This window comes from Mirounga angustirostris, unplaced genomic scaffold (genome assembly GCF_029215605.1).
Source record: "Mirounga angustirostris isolate CCGP_5_RB_7025 unplaced genomic scaffold, mMirAng1.0.hap1 SCAF_11, whole genome shotgun sequence".
NCBI lineage: Eukaryota > Metazoa > Chordata > Mammalia > Carnivora > Phocidae > Mirounga > Mirounga angustirostris.
The window spans coordinates 109567504-109594412 of record NW_026991719.1 but is presented as its reverse complement, the minus strand read 5'-3'; the positions used below and the strand labels follow the sequence as shown (position 1 = coordinate 109594412).

The 26909-nt window shown below is 47.3% G+C and overlaps 1 protein-coding gene across 1 annotated transcript in view; it reads left to right on the top strand.

Annotated features, from left to right (window-relative positions):
* The window catches only part of GPC3 (glypican 3), a 416111-nt gene extending 397153 nt beyond the window's left edge, over positions 1 to 18958 (top strand). The window contains exon 8 of the mRNA XM_045882705.3: positions 18435 to 18958. Coding sequence (XP_045738661.1) covers positions 18435 to 18604 — 170 coding nt within the window. The 3' untranslated portion in view covers positions 18605 to 18958. The remainder of the gene's footprint in view (positions 1 to 18434) is intronic.
* The last annotated feature ends 7951 nt before the right edge of the window (positions 18959 to 26909 follow it).

Sequence of the window (26909 nt, the reverse complement as noted above, 5' to 3'; positions counted from 1 at the left end):
TCCTGAGGATATTTCAAGGGAGAAGAAATGTAAATAGAACGAAATTCTTAAGCAAGATTACTGATATGACAGAACTAAAGAGCTTGGGCGTGTGTGAAAGTAGTTCTTTTCTTCCCTTTAATAAGTCCATTACTTGCACTTGGGCATATTTTAAGGTCCTTTTCATGCTGAATCTAGAGTTGAGCATGCTTTGCATTTCAAGCTTTGTCTATGAATCAGTAGAAGCCAAAGTTATTTCTGCTTTAAAATCACAGGAGCCAGGAACAGCTAATCTCTTTTCATTCTGAGTTCCTTACATTATTTTACTGGACAAAGTTTGTGTTGGCTACAAAACAGGCCATTCATAACATCGATGAGAAGGAATTTAGGTAAGAATGGAGAGAGATTGCAGGATGTAGAAAGACTCCTTCTCCTGAGGCCATTAAGAAATTCCAAATTGGCAGAGTTTTGAATAGTGACATGGCATTAGCCTTGCTAATTTCGGTAATTCAAGCTGATTGCCTCTGTTTACCGAGCTACCAGATGAAACCTTCCCCTAACTACAGTACTGGGACTGGACGTGCTTCTCACCCAAGGTGAGTGGGTATTTTAGAATAGGCGATGAGGGGTGGGGGGCAAGGTGAAGGGCGATCATGTCTACACGGTAGTGCCTCTGGTCAAAAGCTCTTTGAAAAGTAGTGTATGTCTTTACTTCCTCAGTCAGACCTGTCCGGCATTGTCAAAGTCAATTCTCTCGTGTCTTTCTTTAAGCAGGAATGAGGATATGAGACACGAGATTTGTCACTTTCTTATGGCATGGCATCTGCCCTCTGACTATCTCCGTCTGGCTTTTAATTGTGTTCGTTTCAATTACCGGGACTGGCCAAGTAACCCATCCAAGTTTGTTTGTTTTCAAGTGGGAATACATTCACTCTGCAGTTCATAAAATGTGCAAACAACCTGACAGATAGTTAACGGCAAAAACCCCAGGGGAAAAGGAACTCCCTTTTAAAGGAGTCTACATTTAAAAGACGTTCTCCTAAGTCGCTCCTGACTAACCGGCACCTCACATCGTGCTGGAAAAATGTACGGAGGGAAATCTTCAGAGCCTGGCAAGCTGAGAAAGTAGAAAGATCGCCGAGTGTTTGAAAGGGTTTAGGGTTTCATTTGAAGAGCATCCCCACCGCACCCAGGCTCTGATACACCGAACGCCAGCCAGGGGGGCAGTGGCAGTCACCCCAGCGCTGTGCTGTGAACCCGAACCCACAGGTAAGGGGGCATGGCCGGCGACCCACACCTTCTGCACAGCAGGCCCCCGGTGACGGACTTGGATCTCCTGGCAGTCACTGACTGGGACCGAAGCGCAGGATCCTTCCCTGAACACTTCGGGTCACCAAACAATAAAAATGAGAGGCAGACAGACAGATGGAGTGCGGGAGGGTGGACATAAATAGGAGGCTTGGGGGCCATGTGAAGGCACGAGAGGTTGACTTGGGTTCCCCAGCAACGTTTCTTCTGAGAAAGGTCTAATAGTCATAGTTTTCTCAAACAACAAAAATACCATGCTTGTGGAGCACGTGAAGGTTTACAAATCACAGTATACCTCTTAATGCGCTTGAGAAGTCGTAGGACTCTGGTAGTGATAACCGTGTTCTCTGCTTACAGGCCCAGCAGTAAAGGGCTGTGGATCCGGCTCCCCCGGATTCCCCTTCTCACAACCCTCAACAGGCTCCCCCCTTGCTCAGAGTTGCCCCCACTCTTGGTCCGTGCCTCTCTTGGGGCACTCCTCACTTCTCCCATTCCAACCTGGATACGAGGTTTTGGTACAACCATCTCATCCTCCCGACCGCACAGAGAGCTCCTAGAGGGCAGGCCCGGTGTCTTCTCCTGTCTCCCCTGGCCTGCCCGGTGCCCAGGACATCAATAAATGTTCCTAGCACTCGCCGAGTGTTTCATTAATTCATGACATTGGTCCCACCAGACTCAACCCAGACCCTCCATCCCTCCCTCCCCCACCCCCATGGCGGCCACCTCGGCCACCCATCCGCTTCCAGGCCTTATTTGTGAAAACACAGGTAAACCAAACTGTCATAGAAGGACTCAGGTAGTGGTCACAAAGACAAGCACCCAGAATCGGATCCATTTCAACACTATTCCCCACCCCACCCCACCCCCCAAAAAAACTACCCTGGAAATCGCAAGGGTTTGAAGAGGTCTCAGGGAAGGAAGCTATACAGGAAAGAGAACAAAATGAGGTGAAGGGGGGAGGCAGAGGGATACTGGCCAGTGAGGAGCGCTGCTGGAGTCTGTGCCAGGCCTGTCCTCCTGTCTGTCTGCCCGCCTGCCTGCCTGCCTGGCCGCTGGGGCATGAGAAAGGTGAAACCAACAAAAATCAAGTTGAAAAGGAGGCCTCCTAAACTTGGTCTTAGGCTTAATGCAAAGGAGAAAGATTTGAGGATTAACTTACCTTGTTGTTAGTCGAAAGGGGGCTTTGGATTTCTCCCCAGGGTGACCTAAACTGTAATCTGTCTCTACAGCCCTCGGTTAATACTTCTTCCATTTGGGAGGAAATCACAGTGACTGGAGAAGCTCCATTTACTTCCTCTAATCTCTCAGCAGAGAAATGAAACAGACAACAGAATTTCTGCAGGACAGGGGGAGACCTGATTGGGACAAATCAATTGAAGAAAACAATCTATATTTAAGGAGAATGAATCTTTAATCGTGCTGATCCCTTTAGCAAATTGCTTTCTCTGATGACACTGCATACCTAATTACAGTTTGCTCATTTTGATTTTCCCTCTACGTTGTCGCTTTGCTGCTTATGTAGTTGTGGGCTTGTCGGCTGAGCAATGAACTTATTACCGGCATTAAAAATTCTCGGCCAACTGGATCTCGGATCAGAAATGTCACCACTTTTGGACATGAATCACATGTCGCCAAACAATTATCTTTCCTTTAGCACTTCATCAAAGGACCTATTTTCCACCCCTTAATGCTTAGGATTCCCTTCTTTGGGAAGTTTTCTCAACATCCACCTAAAATCAGGAAAATAAAAATGAAAAACAACAGTAAGATGGGTACAACCAAGGACCATAGGGAAGTTTATGTATGAGGATGTGCTCCGCAATCCAGTTCCTGTAGTTTAGTGTAATACTGGCTTTCGTGATGAACACACTCTGTTGCCAACTCACATTCGCTGGTGGGTCCCCGGACTTCCAGCTTGTCTTTATGGCCCTTGTGCCGAGCTAGATTTGTCATAGCTTGGAAAGGCACAGTTTGTTTTAAATGAATCGGGGTTTTTTTTAATAGCTGTTGGATTTGGGTGATAACATTTTAAGATGACTTTTTCCCAAAGATTTCCTAATACCATCCTATGTCTTGATAGCCTCTACATCATCTTTTCAAGAAAAAATACATTAATCTCCTTTCTCTCAAATCTTTTCCAACCAGTCTTTCTCACCTTCTGTCCTACTGCCCTGCAAGCTAGCTCCCATGCAGCCTCCGTTCCTACATGCCAGCTTTATCCTAGGAATAGACCTTCTAGAAATACACCATGTATCCAGAAGTGTGTGTCGGAGGATGTTCACTGCAGCATTGTTTGGGCGAGGAAGGAGTGAGGCGCAAATGGAATGCTTCTCAGTGGGGAAACGGCTGATGGTGATATTCATACTATGGAATTTCTTGCAGTGATTGAATTCTATGTGTATTAATATACAAAGATTTCAGAGAGATTGTAGCATATGCATATGCATGGAAAGTACCAGTATTTCTTTATTTACCAGTCATTACCCCCCGGAGAGTTGGGGGGGGAGTGGAAAGGAAGGGGCTTTCTTTGTTGCTGTATATACTCAGGTGTTGTTTGAACCTTTAGCTTCAAGAATGCATTCATGTGTTGAGTAGTTTAAAAATTAACAAAATAAAAGAACCCTATCAACCGTGCGGGAGGATAGTTTGCATGAGGACAAAACAGGGAGGCTGCTAGTCCAGGTGAGAGATAATGAGAGCATAATCTAAGCAGTCCCAATGGCAATGGGAAGGAGAGGAATTCACAAAATAGTAAGGACACAGAACTTACCGGATGCGAGCATTAATTAGACCCAGAGGGTGAAAAAGGAAGAGGAATTAGGGAGTCCTGCAAGTTTAGGGCTTGGACAAGTGGATGGCCAGTAAGAGGCAATCACCAAACCAGGCTGGGAAGGGGGCGAGGGTGGGGGGGTGGACAGGAGAGGGGACACTTAAGGGACTAGAAAGGCCACATTGTTTGTGACTTGTTGGGACTGTTGCCTGAGAACCGTCCAGGTAGAAATGGCCAGGGAGCATTTAGATCTTCAGAGAGATGTCTGAGAAAGAGAGAGATTTGGGAATCCTCCTCAGTGATAGCTAAAACCAGGGGCACTGAAGAGAATATTCAGGGAGACTCATAAAGCAAGAAGAGTGGAGGGCCAAGGAAGAGATGAGAGAACACCCATCTTTAAGAAATACAGCTTGAGGGATTCTCAGAGGAATCTGAGGACGGTCCGGAGAGGTAGAAGAGCACCTGCAGGGAGTGATGTCCGAAACTAAGGGGAGGCCAAGCTTCAAAACGGAGAGTGGCCAGCAGTATTGGATGCTGCAAGAGAGCTCAAAGGAAAAAGGAAAAAGACTCCACTGAAGGTTCAACTGTAAACTGGCATGAGGGATCTTACCGGGTATTGGGTTGAATTAAAAGCAAGAGAAAATGAATGACGGCATGTCAGAGTGAAGAGGCCTTGCATGGCCAATAAAGAAGCCATGTTTAAACAATCAAAATGCAATCAACAACAACAAAAGATGGGAACTGGGGCCTTAGAGCCTGGCACCCTAAACTTCTGGAAACAGATGCTAAAAAATAATGGAAGTAAACACAGCAGCTCCTCTGATCCAAAGGCAAACAGGGAATAGGGGAGGGAGGGATGGTCTGGGTTGAGTCTGGTGGGACCAATGTCATGTCTTGGTTGTCAAGTCTTGATTTTACTTCCAGTATAGTTAACATCCAGGGTAATATGAGCTTCGGGTGTACAATAGAGCGATTCAACACTTCCACACTCACCCGGGGCTCATCATGACAAGCGCCCTCCTTAATCCCCATCCCCTGTTTCACCCATCGTTCATCTCCCAATGCCTCTATTATGCTCATAGCGTGACACCTTGCTCTTCTCAGACGCTTTCCTTCTTCATTTCACTTGGCCAATAAACAGATGCATTTGTCTTGGTTGACGGGCACATTTGATGTATCCCGTAGATAGGTAAAGACAATACCCCAAATTCCTGCCCCCTTCTTAGTTATAAGGAACTGGGGCCGCCCTTGGCTCTACTTCATCGAAGTACTCATTTCTTGCTAGGTGCATCTTCTTTTTATTTTGGTTTAATATCTTCCTGCTGCTTTCTCTACTCCTGCTTAGTGATCTAGCTGCCACCCTTTGTAGTAGGATTTTCCCTTTTCCTTCTTACATCTTGATAGCTGTGGGTTTGGGCCACTTGGCATCTTTTTACCTTTCCTGGCCTCCCTCTGGACTTGCCTACTTTGTTCTAAGGCCCACAGAGCTATTTGTCTGAGGATCATCCAGCTTTTTCTCCTCAGTTGCCTTCCCCTTGGGTCCTTCCAACTTATGTCCTCATCATGTTCCCGAAATGATTTTTCTCCATCTGATGCCTCGTCTTTTCTTCCTGTGGATCCTGAGTGATACCATCATGTGGCTGCATTGAGCAAGATGTCTACCACCTGCGAATTCCTGCTAATTGTTTAATATTGGTAGGGAAAAGATTCAGCGTAAACAGTTCCTGAGTTCATTGCTCCATCTTCTGTATAGGCGGTGTCCTCTACTGACCATCTCATACCATATCTGTACATTCCATATTGCCGGATAGATAGTCACATTATTTCTGAGACTTAGCCCCTACCTTCTTAAGCTGGACAGACTATGTAGTTCTCTGTCCCCATTTTAGGGAGGCCAGCAGTTACTCCCTTAAAATGACGTCTTGGTTGATAGCTCCTTGGCAAACTTAGAGCCCTTCTCTCTAAGCCAGTCGTGGTCTCCAAAAGACACCATCCCTTTCTGTGAGAGAGGCTCCAAAGCAGTCTCTTTAGATTCCTCTGCACACAGTATCTGTGTCAAAGGGAGGAATGCAAAGGTCACCTGAACCCGCTCCCTTCACCCTTTATCCCTGCCATGAGACCTCTAAAGACCGGAATGAAATCCTAGAATCTCAGGGTTGGAAGGGTCATCAGATGCTATTTACCTTCCCCCTCACTCTATGTTTGAACCCCCTTACTGATATCTCCGCCAAATGGCTGCCCACGCTCTCCGGGACCACCTCCAGAGATAGAGCTCACCGTTTAGGGGAGGCCTATGCAGTTTTCAGATCGCACTAATTATTAGAATGTTCTTTATTTAAGTCCAAGTCATTTTCCCCTTAAGAGAAAAACAAGGCCATGAAATAGTGACCACACAGGCATGGCAAGTGCCCAGCTGGCTCAGTCGGTGGAGCGTGCAACTCTTGATCTTGGGGTCAAGATCAAGTGAGTTCGAGCCCCACAATGGGTGTCAAGATGACGTAAAATAAAATAAAAATAAAATGGCATAGCTATGAAGTGAGACAAATCTGAGATAGAGAGAGAAGGGAAATTACAGAGGGGGCATGGGCAGGTGCAGGGGTTGGGGGGTATCAGGCAGGACCAGGGAAATGGTGCAGAGTGGTGAACAGTACAAGAATAAGGACGGAGACACTAGAACTCCTAGAACACTTCTAAAACAAATAGAACCCTGGTGAGAGGTTTCCATTCAAAGTGGGAAGGAACAGAAAAGCATCTTTAATATTCAAAATCCACCAGATGATTCCAGCCTTGCCCCTTGCCTGAGGATATGGAAAACATCACAGTGGAGACCAGAGAGAATGCTTAGTAGAGCACGGACTAGATAGAAGAGGAGAGAATAATAACTGGACACAGGAAACGAGTTGAACGAGCAGCGGGAAGAGAAAAAGGAGTGAATAGAGAAGTGGAAAAGGGGGGAAATGAAAACACAGAACTTTCAGGTTAGGGCAGTGTATCTATTCCCCAGACCAGCACGTAACTGTATTTTCCTGGCAGCCATCCCGCAGAGCCCTGGGAGGGGAGAGGGTGCAGGCCTGCGTCGGTGCGGGGGACGCAAGGCTCATTGCTTTGTCTTGTCACAGCCAAACAAGGGACTTCACGAACGAAGCTCTATTTTCATGTCACACAGCCAAGGGCTGAAATCCCAATCACCAGCAGCCCCCGGGCTTAAGAATCGGTGGTGAGGTGAAGGGCAAGGTATGTGGCCCAGAGGTGGGTAGATGGCGGGGCAGCGGCAGGGGTCAAAGGTATGGGAACCTGATCGTGAAGTTTCCAAGTAAGAAATAAATGGAACCTGCTCACCAGAAAACCTGTTTCCTGCCCAGCATGGCCCGTGGAATGCCGGCTTGTGTCAGCTGCTTACATAGCAAGGCATCAAGTTCCAGGCAGCAAAAGGGAATGAGAAAATAATCTTTGTAGATCCCATGCACCCCGAGTGCAGGGAACTGATGCTGGGGGGTATCAAGAGCTGGCTGTTGTCAGCAGGGCTTCGGAATCTAGAGGTCAGGGTCGGAGCCCTGCCATTTGCTGTCTGGGCCGCCCCACCACAGGCCCTGCCTTTGTCTTGTCTTCATCATAGCTCTGCAGGACTCTTTCCCCTAAGGAAATCATCAGGTCATGAGAAGAGACTCTTTGGGAAGGGTGTCTGCTAAGGGAGTGGCCCTGCACCTGCAAATACTCTCAGGAGACTGAGGATAATGTGTTCGTTCAGTCAGTCAGTCAACAAGCATGTCTGTAAGCGTCCGTGCTAGCCAGGTTCTGTGCGGCAGCCACGGGGACGAATAAGACTCATTTCTTACTTTGATGGGGCTCATAGTCTAGCTGAGGACAGGAACATAGAAATACTAAGTCTCCTATGAGACAGATTGAGATGAATGCTATACTAGAAGTATAATCCAACTAAGAGCCAGAGAGGGGAGGGATTAATTTTGGCTGGGGCAAGATGGGAAGACTTCCTGGAAGTGGTATCATGTAAGACCATCCCAAGCTGAGGGGACAGCATGGAGAAAGGCATGGGAACTTCCAAGAACTTGCTTTTTCCAGCAAATGATGAATTCGATGGTATGACTCCAGTATATGGTACTTGGAGGAGTATATGGGCAGTGGAAACTAGAAAACAAGAGAAGATGAGGAGCAGCTCGTGAATGCCATGCTAAGGAAATAAGACTTGATCCCACATCCAGTAGGGAGCCATCAAAGGACTTTGAGGAAGAGACAGATGTGATTCAACTTGTGATTTAGGAAGAGAGCGTTGTCTTGTTCCTGCTGTCACAGACTAGAACAGTCCTGCTTCCTGGACAGTGGTGGGCCATTGGAGAGGAGTGGGTATCTTATTCAGCTGGGACCCTGAGGACTACAGGGGCTTTGGGAGGTGAGAGGGGCTGAAGGAAAGCGAGAAATGGTCGGGAGCGCCTGGGTGAACGTGAGAAGGGGGACTTACTGACGATCCAGACCCGAAGATGGGAAGGTAGGAAGATGGAGCCAGTATGACAATGTGTTCTTCCAAGTAAATTGAGGGGAAAGTAATCTCAATTCCCCAAATCCCACTGATGATGACGGAGGCATGTCATAATTGGAGAGTTTTGAAGGAAGAAAATCAGATGGAACAACTTAAGGAGGCTTTTTTTTTCATCTTTCATTTATAAGGACACCTGCCGGCTGTTGAGATCTCTGGCCTGCAATGTTCCCACAGCCGGGCCGAGGGTTTTCAGGGACTCGAGCCATTTGGACCCATTTATTGTGCTAATAATTTTCTCCACTGTTGGGCATTGCCAGGACATTGCAAACATTTTAGTTCTTGGGTATGTTTTTTGTAAGATCCACCATGGCTTATTAAAAATGGAAGATTACCACACTTTGGGTTTTCCCATCCAAGTGTACCTAAAGCCTTGCTCCAAATGCCATCACGGTGCTTTTCACTGAGGATCTTGGAGCCTGGTCTCCGAGGGACCATAAGGCCCCTCCCTCACTCTCCTGACACCTCACCAGCAATTGGATTTGGCCACAATAAGTGACATTTTGTGTTTTTCTTCTATATCCTCAAAGCCCAGAGATGCATACCTCTGTAGCGGCATCATGCCTGAAATTCATATTATAAACAGAGCTCCGCGAATCTAAACCATTACGTTTTTGTTAAAGAAATGAAGACAGAGTGTATCCGTTCATTGATGTTTTTTAAATATGGTTTCAGCTTATCATCTGTGTGAGCCACAAAATAAGTTTCCAGAGCTTCTATAAAAATTTCTCTTAAAATAGTTAGCCTCCAGTTAAAATCCTTGACATAAACTGCCCTCTTCCGCCATTCCCAATTGTGGAGTCACATCTGCAATTCTAGGCTAGTGTCTAAATATCCATTCATTTTAATTCTTTTGGACAACTTGACTTTTTTTTTTTTTTAAGATTTTATTTATTTATTTGAGAGAGAGAATGAGATAGAGAGAGCATGAGAGGGGGGAGGGGCAGATGGAGAAGCAGACTCCCCGCTGAGCAGGGAGCCCGATGCAGGACTCGATCCCGGGACTCCGGGATCATGACCTGAGCTGAAGGCAGTCGCTTAACCAACTGAGCCACCCAGGCGCCCACAACTTGACTTTCAAAACCGAGGGAGTGCCATGTGGGGGTGGATGCTTTGGTATGGGGTACGTTCACACACCCCTCTGCAAAGTAAAATACTGGAGTAGCAGTGCACTCCCTTTAGGAACTGGGATTTGCCCCAGATGCCATTATTGTTTGGTTTCTATAGGTTTTTTTTAATCGCGGTAAAATATATATAACATAAAACCTGCCATTTAAACTATTAAGTATACAATTCAGTGACATCAATTACATTCAAAATGTGATGCAACCATTACCACTATTTCCAAAATTTGCCTACCCTGCCCATTTCGTATAATGGAGTTGTATATTATGTGGTATTTTGTGACTGGCTTCTTTCACTGAGCATCATGGTTTTTGTTTTTTTTTTTAAGATTTTATTTATTAGAGAGCGAGAGAGAGATCACAAGCAGGGAGGAAGGGTAGAGGGAGAAGCAGACTCCCCACTAAGCAGGGAGCCCGATGTGGGACTCAGTCCCAGGACCCTGGGATCATGACCTGAGCTGAAGGCAGACGCTTAACCGACTGAGCCACCCAGGTGCCCCTGAACATCATGTTTTCAAGTTTTATCCATGTTGTGGCATGTATCAGTCCTGTGTTCCTTTTTTGGCCGAATAATATTCCATTGTATAAATGTACCACACTGTATTTATCCATTCATCCATCGATGAACACTTGGGTTGCTTCCACCCTTTGGCCGTTGTGAGTAATCGGCTATCAACATTGACACACAAGTCTCTGAGTGTTTAGTTGAGGTTGTCCGTGTATCAAGGATGACAAGAAACAGCACTTCCAAAGGCTGTCTTGAGTCAGCACTCTGGAGGCACCTTCTAACGACGAGGCGTGGTTGTACAGACTAGTGACGTATTGTGACACGGTCCCTGGGGCACAGGGTGACAGTGCTTCGTTTCACTCACTCTCAAGCTTCTCCAAAGGCCAATCAGGACTCTGTGAACCCATATCAGCTCCTGTTCTCTCCTCAACTCAATATGGTTTGTTTTTTCGCCGAACCGCCCTACTGAACTTCTCTCAAGAGTCTCCTGTAACCATCTAGTTGACACTTTCAATAGGTGCTTCTCCGTTCTTTACGTTGTTCGACCTCTCCATAAACATTGGACCATGCTAGCCCTCACCTCTCTACAATGTCCTCTTCCCTTGCCTTCTCCAAGCCTGTTCTCATCTGAATCTTCTCCCGTGGTGCTTGCGGAACAGTGTCTCTGTCCCACGGGGTGAGGTAATTTCTCCTGTGGGAAGTGAAGGCTGTGATGAAGCATGATTCCCGTGGAGCTGTCAGGCAGCCCTGGGTGATAAGGATCTGTAGACACGAGAGGAGGAGTCGGGACACTCCTGCGGAAGGTGGTGATAATTCTGGGGCCGGTGGAGGAGGGCCGGCACCCACGCCACCCGCTCATGCTGTCAGGGTTTCTAGGACACAGTTGCTCTGTTTCTGGGAACATGACTTGACTCATGATGTACCTAAATAAGTATAGTAGTGGCCCATGTTATAAATAAGATTCTATAGTAAAATGATTTAATTTCCAAAGGGATTAAGTGATATTTTTGCTTGTTCCTTTCTTAATGGCTAAATGCAATAGTGAAGCATTAGTCGTAGTCAGATCCCCTGGAAACCATTTTGTATTAGTTTTCTTTTCTTCTTTTTTTTTTAAGGTTTATTTCAGAGAGAGAGAGAGAGCACGCGCACAAGCAGGGGAGGGGGATGGGGCAGAGGCAGAGGGAGAAACAGACTCCCTGCTGAGCAGAGAGCCCAACGTGGGGCTCAATCCCAGGACCCTGGGATCATGACCAGAGCTGAAGTCAGACGTTTAACCAGCTGAGCCACCCAGGCGCCCCACCATTTTGTATTAATAAACTAAGCAGTCGGAGCCCCAGGTAAGGGCAGTTATTGTGGTGTTCTCTCGACAAGGCCGTTGTCATAGAAAAGCCTACCGGAAGTCATTAATGAGGAACATGTGAGTCAGCGTGTCCAGCGTTGAGTAGCGTACAAAGCCCAGATGACCCTAGTATCCTACCAGTGCTTTTAAGACCTTCCTACCTAAGGACCCCATACATCAATGAGGAGTGAGAGTGAGCACCTGCTCCCGAGGATCTGGGACAGAACCCGAAGGTGCTCGTAAACATGAGAATACTGTATGAAGTCTTAAATGAGTTTGCAAAGAGTGCATTTCTCCTCCATCACACAGCCTTGCATGTTTTAGTATAAAATGGTGTGCTCTCCCCCCTGTATGTCGAGGGAAAAGCATGCCATGGCTTTATGCACCCACAGCCCGCTGTAGTGTGCCCTGAGGAGGCACATAGCCTGGCCTCAACAACAGAGGCCTCTAAGAGGGGAGGCCGTGCCCACACTACTGGGGAAATCCACCGTGGTTGTTCAACAGCCCAGAGGGTGTTTGCAGGCTGGAACTGGCTGTAGGAAATGAAGTGGGCATCTCATTGCCCAGCCGTCTTCCGGGAGAGGCCAACAGGTTCTTCCCAGAATTTACAGTCTGCAAAATCGGCAGCTCCCTTGTTTGTCAAGAAGACACGTTGTGAAATGGGCCTGTTCCGAAAGGAGTCCCACTAGACCGGCTAAAACCCAGAGGCCCCGAGGGTGCCGGCTTCCTCTCATCCGATCTATGAAGAAGAAAACCTAGACTCCCAGAGGCCCCAGGGTCATTAGCAAAGTCACTTTCTGCTGCTTTCAAGTCCAAGGAGTCATTTCACACCTGAACGTTCACAAGGGAGTGGGGGCTGCTGGGGCAGGCGGAGGGTGGTGGGGACGGGCCGGGCATGGGAGCCGAGATCTGTTTGGGCCTCTGAAGTGAACGGCAGCGCCCGAGGGTGCCTGTGGGAGCGGGCCGCAGAGTGAGCCGCGGCGCAAGGCACACGGTTCCTCCAGAGCCTTCCCTGCTTTCAGCCTCCGGGGTCTGCCAAGCAATGCACTGAAGGCTTCACATATTCCTGTCTTGGGAGCCAACTGTACCCAGCAAACGCGAAACCCGGGGCCAGCAGTATTGCTCTGTTGCTATATTAGGGCCGGATTGAAGCCATCTGCCGGCGCAGGCTTAGCAAGGAAGAAACCCCCATGCTTGGCTCAACAGCAGCGTTCTCTCCCCTGGGATGTTGATACCAGCTCTCCTTTCAGGCTGGCCCGCGAGGTCTGCCTGCTGGTGTGGGCGAGGCCCCCGTGGCCAGGCACGGCTCCCCTTGATGCCCCCGCCATCAGAGGGCGAGCATGTGCACCCTATCATGCGCCCAAGACCCCAGCGGCTTTGGAAGGGCCCGCAGGCTCGTCTCGCTGGCTGGCAGGTCCTCCCTGGCTGGCTGTGCCTGCCGGCTTGATGCGCCCTGGGTCCGGTAACTTCTCCCCCAGAGCTCTGCGTGCACGGGCCTCGGCGCAGGTTATTCTGCCAAGATTTCAAGAAAAGCCAAACAGCGCAGCGCAGATTTATTTATTGCCAGCGTCTCTTATCCGAGACTAGATCAGCTCAAGAAGAAAGAGGATTCAGAATTCCGTAGCTGATGAAGAGTCCAAGAGAAGCAGCCGATTGCCCCCTACTTGCTTCTGGAGGTTCTGCTGGGGACAGCCCCTGGGCTACTGCGAGTGGAAGGAAGATTGCAGCCCCCAGCAGACTCTGTCCCTCCCTGGGCCCCGAGAGCCTGGGAATCTGAGAGAACTCAAAGTAGAAGGACACGTAGAGTTCATCCAGACTAACGCCTTGATTTGGGCAGACGGAGCCACCGAAGTCCAGAGTAGAGGGAAATGACTTGCCCAAGGTGAAAGTGTCAGACAGTGGCTGAGCCGGGCCTGGAGCCCAGGGCCCCAGACTATCAGGATGGGACAGCCTTCCCTGGGAACTCCACTAAAGGCTGGAGGGTTCCCCACAGAGGGTTTTGCCCAACTCAGAAAAACTTCTCTTTTTTTAAATTTTTTTCAAAGGTTTTATTTATTTGAGAGAGAGTGAGAGCTAGAGAGAGAGAGCACACACAGAAGGAGAGGGAGAGGGAGAAGCAGACTCCCCGCAGAGCAGGGAGCCTGATGCGGGACTCGATCCCAGGACCCTGGGATCATGACCTGAGCCGAAGGCAGACGCTTAACTGGCTGAGCCACCCAGGCACCCCTCAGAAAAACTTTTCAACACAAAGTACAGACCTTGATGACTGATGATTATTTTAAAGGGATTATCTAGGAGCGGCTGGCTGGCTCAGTCCATGGAGCGTGCAACTCTCCATCTCTGGGCTGTGAGTTTGAGCCCCACGTCGTGTGTAGAGTTTACTTAAAAGTTTTTTAAAAAAATAGCCCTTTTTCCCTCTGCGCATCCGAGAGAGCAAGATGGGTCACCAGCAGCTCTGCTAGAGCCCCCTGGGGAAATTCGGCCAGGGTTCTTGTTCTCGCCATGTCTACTCGAACTGGCACCATCTGATCCAGAAATATGGCCTTGAAGTGTGCTGCCAATGTGTCCGTCGGTGTGTCCGTCGGTACGCAAAGGAAATGGGCTTCATTAAGTTGGATTATGTGAACTTCCTTGATATCCTTCCAAGATACCTACCTTAACTGCAGATATCCAAGATACCTACTTTAATGCCAACTCATTGTACATAAGATAAAAGTACTTCAATGATGAGTGTTCCAATGTGAATAAATAAATAAATATAAAGAGAGTATCTAATGTGCAGCACTAAGGAAGTCAAAATGAGAGTCCAGGCTGAGCGTTTAATTAGTATGGATTGTTGGGTCTACCCTCTGGGTATAGGCAAACTGATTACAAATAGAAACCGATTTTTGGATTTTGTGTGAAAATCTCCTTGCTGGTTCTCACTGACAATCAACTGTAAGGTAGAAACAATTTATGTGCATTTTACAGTATGTACCTAATACGCATAGATATGCTCTGGAAAATCACTGATAAACATAAAAATATGAATGACTTAAAAGGGAATGGTTTAAGATGATTCCCATAATAGATCTGGTTTGTAGCAAAATGAGAAAGTTTTGATTTGGTGTAGATTTAGCTCCTTTGTAGGTTTTTTAAAAAAAATGCATATTTGCTACTGGCTGATCCCCAGATACTGTTCCCACAGGCTTCTTCTTTTTTTCTAAGACAAGATGTCTGACAAGTCTCTCCCACTTAGGGCTGTCCTCCAAACTGTTAACAACGATCTTTCTAAAAAACACCAATCAGATTGTGCGAGTTTCTTACTTAAAAACCTTCAGTGGCTCCCTGTTTCCCACAGAGTAAAGTCTTAGCATTCCCAATCCACCGTGATTTGGCCCTTACTTGTCCTTCCTGCCTTACCTCTTAGCACCCATCATGCAACACACACACACACCCCAACAGTGTACACCCTATGTTCCCTCCCATCATAGAGGCTACTTGCTCTTACTGAGCATGCCCTGCCTCCACTCTCTGATATTGACGATTTTGCTCAAGCTGAACCCTCTGCCTGAAATGAACAACCATCTCATTCTGCTCCGCCATGGTCCCACCCATCCTTGGTGGTGTCGATTATATCCCACTTGTTCTGTAAAGTCTTCCCAGATCGTTCTGTTTGGAATTTTTCTCTCCCCACAGTGTTTTGCTTGTGCCTTTATCTGAGCCCTTACTACCTTCTGCCAAGTATCTAGTTGGTTTGTCTCTTGGTCTGTTTTCCTTGTCAGAGTGTGGGATTCCTACACTTGATCTTAGCTAAAAGGCCGAGAAGCGATGAGTGTGGGATTCCTGAAGGCAGGCACTAAGTCTCTCTCCAGCCTTCTAGCTCAATGCTTGGGACATTGTAGGCTACCATTAAGTTTGTTGAATTAAACTGGGTTATATTTCCCCTGTCCAGGAATATATCCACATTTATCTTTGACCCAAACCCTATTTCCTCTGTCTCCCATAATGCTTCACTGTCATGCTAAGCTGTCCCCTTCGTCTCGAATCTCCATGATGGTGGCCCATTGCTGATTTCTTCAGGCAATGGAAGCGACATAATTTTCATTCTCAGTCCCCAAACCCAGAGCTCTTCTCAGGATTTCACAAAGCTTAATAAGGCTACTCAGTCAAGTATGTGATCACTTTCATGGGGAAACACTGACTTTTCTCATGCTCTTGAGTTCTCTTTGGCAATATATATTTTACTAATCAAGGCGGCATTTTTTTTTCAAGAAAAAAATCCATTACTACTTAATCACTACAGTTGATTTGATGTACAAAATTGTTCAAGGGATGGTATAGCTTCATATGAGGTTCAGAGTTGGACCTGCATTTAAACAGCCCCTCTGTCACTTACCAGCTGGGTAAATATGGGCCAAAAAAGGAACCTGAGTTGGAGCTTCCTTGTCAGTAAAATGGGAATTATAATGCCTACCTTGCAACATTGTTGAGAAGGTTAAGTTAAATGAGATCATGTATATAAATAGCTTAGCACAGTGCCTGGCCCGCAACGAGGACTCTAACTGGTCGTCATTTTTATAATTCCAAAACATAGGGTCCAAGAGATAGAAATAACAAACGAGGCCTTTGGTGGCAAAGAAGATTCGAAACTCCTGGGCTTAGCATCTGCTAGGTTTACCGTAACTGCTCTAGGACGTGAAACTGTCCAGTGTTCGTGGATTATTTAAAGAGCAAGATAAATAGCACATCTTGACGTTGGGCAAGGGGAATATCCAGAAAAGGAATCCGAAAGCAAGGCTAAGAGTTCGCTCATTCAGGTCAACCCTAAAAATACTCCTCTGCATTTAAGTTGAGAAGTTGCCCTGCGACTCAAGGCTGGGCTTTCAACAGCTAGAGCCATATGTGTTCTCAACTTGGTGAAATCCGATCGTGACCTGAGCTTGTGCTGACCTTGGCCTTTGCTTGTGCGCTGCGCATAGTTCACCTTTCCGAGAAAGAGATCTGACTTTCAAATAGAGCGCGGCTCTTTGTTCTCCTCTTCTTTTTCTTTTCTTTGTGTGTATTTATTTTATGGGGAGAGGGAATCCCGATGAGAGTCAGCCGAGTCACTCTTCCCCGGGTAAGAGGGTTCTCCGGAAAATTTGATTTGAATTCTTCTTGGCACTCCAGGAGAACAACTTTCTCAGCTTTAGAGAGGCAAAAAGTAGTCAGATTCGTATCTATTAAAAGGTAGGACATGATTTCTTCGTACAGCAATGAAAACTAGTTATAGTTAACCAGAAAAGAGAAACATTATTTGTATTTAATATGACAGAGGAGTCAATAAAACCTATGTTCAAATTAAGAGGAAAAACCTTAATACCCATCAGATACAAAGGCCAAGGATATGAACTGTCATGCACTAAGAAATGTAATTAGTAAACGAAGACAGAGGAAAAAGTTGATCTGTGTAGTAATCAAATACGTGCAATTAAAGAAACCTTGATATGTTATCTTATGCTGACTGCAATATCTTTTTCCAGTTGAGGCCCCGTAAATTTGGTTCCCTCGTCATTGCTGAGGGCAGTAGAAACTACCTTAGCCCTTTTGGAAAAGGAGCATTGCGATCTGTGTGATCCCCCTGGCTTTGATCACCTTGCCCTTGCTGCCTGCTCTAACTGTTGCTGACCTCCAAGCAGCCCCGGTCCCGGGCCCTGCTCTGCGCGCATCCTGGGCCAGTGAGTCCTCACACTTTCTTCCTGTGACTTGCTGAGTGTTTCATCCCTTGTAAGAGGAGCCCTTCCTTCCCCTTCCTTCCTTCCCTCTGTAGAATCCCAGTCATTCCTCCGTGCCTGTTGCTCTGTATCTCAGTGTCCCCGAGGGATCCTTCCGGCTCCGGGGCCACAGGCCAGTTGGCTGGTGAGGGCACTCACATCACCCCACCTTCCCAAGCTATTGAAATAGAAACACTGGCAACTGAGTCTAGAAAAGCCAAGGGAGTCGATCCGAGTTCTAAATCTGGGAAAACAAAGCGGAAGGAAGCTGACCTCTGGGCCAGGGCTGGCCATCTTGAATTTCCTGACAAACCACCATCTACTCAGATGTGCCTTCTGAGAGGCGTTCACCTTGGGCCAGTGCCAACACCCCAATTTCTTTTCAGAATCATGAACATATACCATAAATGGTAGGTGGTCAAAGAAGGAAAGCCCTTACCCATCGGCCTCTCCTTGGTCTTTGCTTGGTATCAGTTTAAATCCTATGCATTAGATCAATTATGCTCTGTGTGTGTGTGTGTGTATGTGTTTAAGTTAGGGATAAATGAAAAGACAACATAAATCAAAGAAGAAATATTTGGGAAAAATAAAACAACTTTCAATGGCAAACTACCTATCCTCGACTCTAATTCAAGCGAGGCTTCCAGGAGAAAATCTGTGGGGCGCAGGGCCCAGGAGAGGCACACGGGGGGTCTACAACATCCCTGCCCCACTGACACACACATACGCAAAGGCACACAGAGTCACCCACCCAGCACCTTACAGTGCAATACCAGTGAGATCTGGTGAAAGAGATCTTCAAGCACAGCCTTACCTAGGGAGGAGATGACGCGCAGCTCCCGACCTGCACCCTGGGGTGTGGGTGGGTGGAGCCAAAGGGCAGAGGGGAGCAGCCAGCCTCTCGCCCTTGGTGTGACCTCGGGAAGGAGCCCCTCTGGCCACCTCTTTCCTCAGGAGGACCCCCCACGCACCCAGCCCTGGCTCCTTCTCAGGCGGCCACCTTCCTTTCCATGAAAGCTGGGGTGCCCCGGCGGTCCAGACCAACGCTTGAGCCATGACTAGTGGATACCTGATGCCGTCGGGGATCCCGAATTTCAAATGCTTCTTTTCTTTCGGCAGAACTGGCTTACGATCTGGACGTGGATGACACACCTGGAAGCAAGCAACACGTGAACCAGAAGGACAACGAGATAGCAGCCTCTCACAACCTGGGGAACAGCTGTTCCCCGCTGAAGGTTCTCACCAGCTTGGCCATCTACGTGGCGGGCTTCTTCCTACTGGTGCACTGACTTCCCAGTGCTCGCACCCATGCTGCCCGGCGGCACCCCGTGGCCTTCCTCTGTAAAGGGAGCCACCTTCTTATTTTTTTTTCTATTTTTTTTTTATCTTGTATACCTCCTCCAGCCATTAAGTAGAAGACCAACCATGTGTTGTGTTTTCGAAAATCAATGGTGTCTTTGAGGAAGGTAAATTTTAGTGGTAGTGTAGATCATCTTTTTGCAAAGAAAAAAACTCAAGTTGTGCCAAATTATTTTCCTATGTTTGGTTGCTAGAACATGGTTACCATGTCTCCCTTTCTCTCTCTTCCTCTTTCCCTTTGCATGGATTTCTTTGGAAAAAAATAAATAAATGTTCAAATAAAAGTGCACTGGGTCTTTTTTTGTAAGCCCTCATACATGGTGACCACGCGGTGCTTTTCCTCCCCCTCACCTAGCTTTCTGTTCAGTATGGGAAAAATCCCATCGGGCGTCAATGAGGTCATTCAACCCTACCTCCCTGCCTACCTGTTATTGGGGGATCAATCCTGGCCCCAAACCCCGGTCAAAGCCCCCCTCCCAACACACTCCCAATGCCTAATCTCCACGTGGAAATCTTGAGTTAGAGTGTTCTTGCCAAAGAACAGAAGGTATCTCAAAAAGATCCCCTGTCTCTACAAATTTCCCTTTGCTGAAAGTCCTTTGCCCAAAGAGAAACCCTCCGTTTGGGTCACGTTCAATCACACGATTACCATCCTTCCTTTCCCCCAACCCAAGAGACGTAGGCCCAAGAAAGAGTAATTGTGTGAAGAACTAACTCCCCAAGCTTCTCTGCTACTGTCTTGGGCTTGTCGTCTGTCACTCTTCTCCAGGGACAGGCCCATGGCGGGGCCAACAGTTACCCTGGGTCAAGCTGCAAAGGTGGGCATCGGGAAAGCCTTGATTTACAGCAAGCGACCGCATCCACTCTTGGCTACAGGTGGGTTTCTTCAACACTTGTATCCTTGACAGCGAGGTTTTGTGTACCTGTTGCACATCAGGTACTGTACCAGACGTGGAGGCAGGAGAAAACAAATATTTAGTCCCTGTTCTCCTGGAGCGGACGGTCTGGCACCAACACGCCTTACCAGCTCTTTGCCGATTGTAGGCCGGTGTTCCCACTGAAATCTGGGTCTTACATGTGCAACATCACAAACCATCATGGCGCCGATGCGGATATCTGGACGTGCTACTGCCAAAGAACCTCAGGAATAACCAACTTGCCACTGTCACAATGCCTAGCATGTGGCTCATTTGCCAGGTGAGGTCAACAGAAACATTTGGGTTTTTTTCAACAGAAACATTATTGATTCTTTCCAATGAGCAGGAACTCAACTCCCACCTGAGGGCAACGACAGGAGAAGCTGAATGAGTATGAGAAAGAGAGGGTGAGCCACCGTGAAGGAGCGCGAAAAAGGTCAAGGAAGGGACCGGAGAGTCCCCTTTGATTCTAGAAGGTGGTTCCAGCCAGGATCTCCAATTTCTGTCTGATGGCCAGAGGTCACCATGCGAGACGCAAGAGGTGTCATTACTCACAACTTATCGCCCCCCGCTCCTGCTGTCCCCAACACACTTCTGGCAGGGTGTCCTGTGGACCACAGGGCTCCAACATTTATTTTCGTTCTCTGCAGAAATGCTCACAAACACAAATTGGAAATGTTTGGTTTAGTGTTTCCTTCCGTTGCTTTTGTTGAAGACTATAATCAGTTGTATTTATTAATATAATTTCAGTGATTTGTAGCCGTTGGTAAGACTGGAAAGGGAATTATCTTTGTTTTTCAAACCATCATTATTTCTGTCTTTGGATGGGATTTGTACAAATCTTTGTTCTTGGATTCAGGAAACCTAAATACTGGGCAGGTTTGCTCCTGGGCCCCGGAGGGTGGTATTACAACAGCACGGAGGCCAGAAGAAAGAACTAGAGCCGACTTCTCGCCTAATCATCGTTCCTGTCATTCTTCAGGAAGGTTTTTATTTAACGTGGCAAAAAGAATTTGTGGTTCTGAGACCAGGTTTTATGCCTGCAGGCAGGCGAGGACTGTTCTAACGTCCGTTCTTCCTCTCTGGGAGGCGAAAGGGATTATCAGCTTTTATGTTTTAATGTATTTATTTTTTTTAAGATTTTATTTATTTGACAGAGAGACACAGCGAGAGAGGGAACACAAGCAGGGGGAGTGGGAGTGGGAGAGGGAGAAGCAGGCTTCCCGCTGAGCAGGGAGCCCGACGCGGGGCTCGATCCCAGGACCCCGGGATCATGACCTGAGCCAAAGGCAGACGCTTAACGACTGAGCCACCCAGGTGCCCTTTAATGTATTTATTTTTTAGATTTATTTTATTATTTTATTTTTTAAGGGGGAGGGGCAGAAGGAGAGGGAGAGGAAGAATCTCAAGCGGGCTCCGTCTGGTAAAGGGGAGAGTCAGGACAAGATGCCTGGGCTCTCTGTTGCTCCAATGTCGTAGCATCGTTGTCTTGCCTGGTGCTGGTGTCACGTATGTGCTGTTCCCGTCTTAGGACTTCTCCAGCCTGAGGACATATTTGACATACTTCAGTGCCCAGAACATGGCCCGAGCCAGCCAGTGTGTCTGCTGTTTTTGGTACACTGTCTACCAGCTTGGGTCTGTCAAGGCTGAATGGTGGGATGGAAGACACCTCTTCTGGGATATGCATAGCCTGCTGGCTTCAGCTAAGTGGTTGGGATGAAAATGAATAACCATACCCCATGACAAACCATGGACACTCCGCCATCTTTTATTGACATTTTGTTTTACCCAATAGCCAGTCTCTTTTCACTTTCCACCCATGCCTTTCCCTGCCCTTCTATATTTTTTCTTCCTCTAGTTCAGAATCCAGTTTCACAGCTAGTGGCTTTTCATTTTTGAACTGTTTATTCTACCCTCTGATTTAAACGTCCTACACACGAATTATGGTAAGATGACTATTTGGTCCTTAGAACAGGCCTGGCAGCTGGGAAGCCGTCCCGTTGTGTTGGAAGTTTCTAGGCCTCCTTCTCATTCGAATGCATGTGTCAACATCCAGCAGCTCCACTCTGGTACTTGAACAAGGTTAAATCAGGGAATAACCTGGGGAATCCCTAGGCTGGAAAACACCTGCGGGCTCATCCCGCCATCTTTGTTTGATGACTGCCAGAGGCAGGGCTCTCACTGGCTCACAGAGCAGCCCATCAGTTGCTGGACACCTCCAATTTTTATCAGATTTATTTTATTCAAAACAAATACATATAGATAATAAAAATTCTACTAATAGAGCAATATATAAAGTTTTAGAAACGACATGTATCCCGTAATTCCATCCCCCATAGATATTTACTATTAAACATTTTATCTATATCCTTCTAGGCTTTCTTTCTCCATATATGTATATTCACACCCATGAGATGATACCAAACATACAATTCCATAACATGAATCAGGCTTTATTAGGTTAAACCTAAGTCGGCCTTCCTCGAATTTTCACCCACGGGTCCTGGCTCATCCAGAAAGGCCAACATGAAATGAAGCTACCACCACTCTTCACACAGCTGTTCTTCAACAATAGTTTTCAGTCACTGACTCTTGCCCGTTTGAGGATTTGTCTTCTCGGTGCTGTTCCCAACAGCTCCTTCAGCCCCTTCAGCCCTGCTCTGCGCTCCGGCGGGTCCATGGTCCTCGTGTGCTGTCCTGCTGGTCGCTGCGCCCACGGGGCCACTGGAGCCCTAGCACGACGGAACCTGGGTGCTGTGTTTCCAAAGAAGCCCAAGGCCTCCACCAGAGCAGTCCTAGAACTCGGACGCTTGCTTAGAAGCCACCATACACACCGCCTGAAGGATGAGCTTGGGGCCAACGGAAACCCCCAGAGGTTTTTGCAAGAATGGCGGCCAAGCCTGGTCTCTTCTATCCCAGACTTCTGTAGTTGATTTTTTAAAGCTGAATCCCAAGGGCTTTTGATTTTACTTGTCTGTATATTGGGGCAGACACTAGACACCATGTGTCGTGTGAGTGTGTGTGTGTATGTGTGTGTGTGTATACTAGGGTGGAGACTTTTTTCTTGCCAAGGCCACGCGTTTGAAAGTCCTCTTCTGAGGGGCACCTGGGTGGCTCAGTTGGTTAAGCGACTGCCTTCGGCTCAGGTCATGATCCTGGAGTCCCGGGATCGAGTCCCGCATCGGGCTCTCTGCTCGGCAGAGAGTCTGCTTCTCCCTCTGACCCTCCCCCCTCTCATGTGCTCACTCTTTCTCATTCTCTCTCGCTCAAATAAGTAAATAAAATCTTAAAAAAAAAAAAGAAAGAAAGTCCTCTTTTGAAATTGTTCTCGAGCCAGTTTATGTACCATATACAAAAATTAGCCTCATTTCTTTATAGTCACACCTTGTTTGGAACCAAAAATAATGTTCTTCAGCTTCATCACCCACCTCATTCACAAGGTTTGCTGCCAAGTGGCTTTTAGCTGTTTCCAAAAAGCAACTCTCCCTTCAGGAAACAAAGGCCTTCCTAAGAAGATTCCAAAGAATGTGCTATGGGCTATGGAGGGTTTTTTCCCAAAGAGAAGTTCTAGAAAATTTGAAGAGACTGTCTCTTGGAAGGACATAGCACTAGTCTGGATACAGGTCTGCTAAGGAACCAACAAAATAAGCTCATTGCTTTTCACTCACTTTTATATATTTAGAAATAAATATATTGAGGCACCTGGGTGGCTCAGTCGTTAGGCGTCTGCCTTCGGCTCAGGTCATGGTCCCGGGGTCCTGGGATCGAGCCCCGCATCGGGCTCCCTGCTCCACGGGAAGCCTGCTTCTCTCTCTCTCTCACTCCCCCTGCTTGTGTTCCCTCTCTCACTGTGTCTCTCTCTGTCAAATAAATAAATAAAATCTTTAAAAAAAGAAATAAATATATTGACTTTGATTCACGTTAAAAACAGAGTACAGGGCTGGCATACAGTTGGTGTTTAATAAGGGTTTGATGAACCCGATATTCATTATATAAGCATTTATTGAGCAAAGCTTTGTGCCAGACCCTGTGTCACGTGGGTTTCATTCACATCTGTTGAAGGAAACAGGCAAGAAATCATGGTATGGGGGCGCCTGTCTGGCTCGGTCGGGGGAGTATGCGACTCTCCATCTCGGGGCTGTGAGTTTGAGCCCCACACTGGGTGTAGAGATGACTTAAAAATAAAATCTTTAAAAAAAAAAAAGGAAATCACAGTACAATATAAACGTTATAATAAGGGTGTATGTCGGATGCATGGGAGAGCAGAGGTCAGTTGGTCAGGGATATAACCCCTGAAGAAAGTGTGGAAGAAAGGATATAAATTGTCCAGTGTTTGCAGAAAGCATAGAAGATGACTTGAAGAAAGTGTCAAAATTGTCCACATTACCAAGGGGGAAGAGTGTCTCAGGCAGAGGAGCAGGACCCGGGTCCGTAGTGGACCACACCCAAGGCTCTTTGTTTTGGGCCATGCAAGACACCAGGGTGCCTGTCCTCGGAGCGGGGGGAGGCATACTGTGTGTGGGGGGGTGCATGGGGGCATTACCTAGCGCTTAGAAGCAATGGACAATACATATACCCAGCAGTGTGGATATTTCTTAAAATCCTACACAGTATGAGTAAAGGGAAAAAAAAGCAAGAAACCGAAGGGACCATATAGCATCTCACCATTGAAACGAATTAAAACATATTCACAGAGGACAGCACACATTTCCCAAAAATACATGCACGCCGAGGGATACACACTGACCACAGTAAAATGGTTGCCTTTGCATGCGAGTGGGCTTTGGGCATAAAAAGGAATAACGAATGAGTCAGACAGAGCGAGAGAGGGGGATCGTCTAGACAAACTCTGACGATAGACCATGAACTAAGCAGCAGCTGAAACTCAACCCTTTGTACCTGAGGCCACAAACACAACCCAAGTCAAAGACGGAAGAGAGGGACAAGAAGAGGGAGGAAAGAAGGCGGCACAGGATTCCAGGAGAAACATCTCTCCACGGCCTAGCATATAGTAGGCGCTCAATAAATGCATGTTGAGAAAATAAACAAATGAGCTGAGTGTTCTACCTCAGGCTACATGGAACTATTGGCCAAGCAAAGAGGCCTTCAGTTAGGTGGCATGTCTGCCACCAAATTATGTCTTGACTTAGCATTTTGGAGGTGATTCTGAAGTGAGTCACTTAGCTGGAGCCTCAGTTCGAGACAGCGTGTTTAAGAGCTCTTTCGGACAGATGATAATTATAGCTTTCTTCTGGGGTGAAAACCCCCAGTTTCCAGCACCATTAGGCAATGAAATTGTTATACTTATTCTGCTTCGTTGGAGTCCTGAACTCACCGTGATACTCCAACACCTTCATTTTACAGATGTAGAAACGGAGGCCCAGAGAGGCTAAGAGACATGCCTAAGGTCACACAGCAAGGTGGGTGCCAAGTCAAGATCGACTCAGAGCCGTTATATATACGCGCCGCATTATATATACGGCGTCCCCTTGACAGAGCAGAATTCACAAACGGTGACATTGGGGAGCTAGAGTCAAGGCTGTTTGCGGAAACCTGCATGCATACGGACAGACTTAGTCATACTGATCTTCATTTTGATTCTCGTGGCAGTTAAAAAAAAGAAATCTCTTATCTCACAAAACACATTGCCTTTCCAAATGAATGCATTCAAGCCAGGGCCTGCTTCAAGCCCTTTAATGTTGCCCTTACAAATTGGAACCCGGGGTGCAGGAATTCCATCATCCTCGTGAAGACTCCCTTGTCACAACAGACGCATTGTTCTTCTCACCCGTACCGTTTGGTTTCGTGCCTTTTCTGTAAGATGTTAGGTATTTATTTTGTTTTGTTGGTGCTTTTGTAATCAGTCTAGACATGGGCCTACACCAACCCATCCAGGAGGCAGATAAAACTCCCACAGTGGAATGAGGTAACCCCCTCCGAGCTGTTCTCTCCGGGGAAGGCAGGACGGCAGCGCCCCTCAGCCAGCCCCCAAGCCAAAATGTTCGGGAAAACGACCACGGAACGGACTGAATTCGCTAATGACGCAGGGAGGACATGTTCCGTCTCCGAAAATACTCCCAGTCCCACGGTAATCTTCATTTTGTCCCTGAGATGAATTTGCTGCCCACATTGTTGTCTAAATGCTGTCTCATTGCAAATGAAAAGTCTCTCTCTGCAGGGGTCAGAGAGACTGCTTACTCCGAGGCTCCGCAGCTGAGGATTTGTAGACTTGACTTTACCCTGAGTAAGCAAAGGTACCCACAGCAAGACAACAAACAGGGAGGGGCTAGGGCACAGATGACTTGGATTTAATAGAGGTGGGTTTCCTCTGCCCTCTTTATGCAAATTGTTTTTGATTTTTTTTTCCTGTCGCAGAACATATAGAGGTCTGACTTATGTTTCACAATTCACAGGGCTGATTACATTTACTTCATTGTCAATGGATAGTAACGTTGTTTCACCCTTCTGGAAAATCTAAAAAGGTTCATCCTTCCTGCAGAACCTCCCTGACACCATCTCTGTGACAGGAGAAGCTTCTGGAGCCCTGGCAATTCCAAATGAGAATGTGTCTTCATGGGGCCCCTGGGTTGGCTCAGTCGCTTAAGCGTCCAACTCTTTTTTTTTTTTTTTTTTTAATTTGAGAGAGAGAGAATGAGAGACAGAGAGCATGAGAGGGAGGAGGGTCAGAGGGAGAAGCAGACTCCCCGCCGAGCAGGGAGCCCGATGCGGGACTCGATCCCGGGACTCCAGGATCATGACCTGAGCCGAAGGCAGTCGCTCAACCAACTGAGCCACCCAGGCGCCCCATTAAGCGTCCAACTCTTGATCTCAGCTCAGGTCTTGATCTCAGGGTCGTGAGTTCAAGGCCCACATTGTCTTAAATTTTTTTTTAATTCTAAAAAAAGAATGTGAGGGGCGCCTGGGTGGCTCAGTCAGTTAAGCGTCTGCCTTCGGCTCAGGTCATGATCCCGGGGTCCTGGGATCGAGCCCCACATCGGGCTCCCTGCTCGGCGGGAAGCCTGCTTCCCCCTCTCCCACTCGCCCTGCTTGTGTTCCCTCTCTCGCTGTGTCTCTCTCTGTCAAATAAATAAATAAAATCTTTAAAAATAAATAAATAAAATAAAAAATAAAAAAAGGTGTGTCTTCAGCTTGCAGTCAATGAGACCATTCAGCCCAGGGTCTCGCACAGCACCAAGCTCCACCTCTTACACTAGGCAGTGCCACCGAAGCTCGTGGAATGAATGTCAGTGGCCACCAAGCACCAGCCAAACGAGAAATTTGACCATAATCCTCAGGTCGGGCCTACTGCCGATAGAGC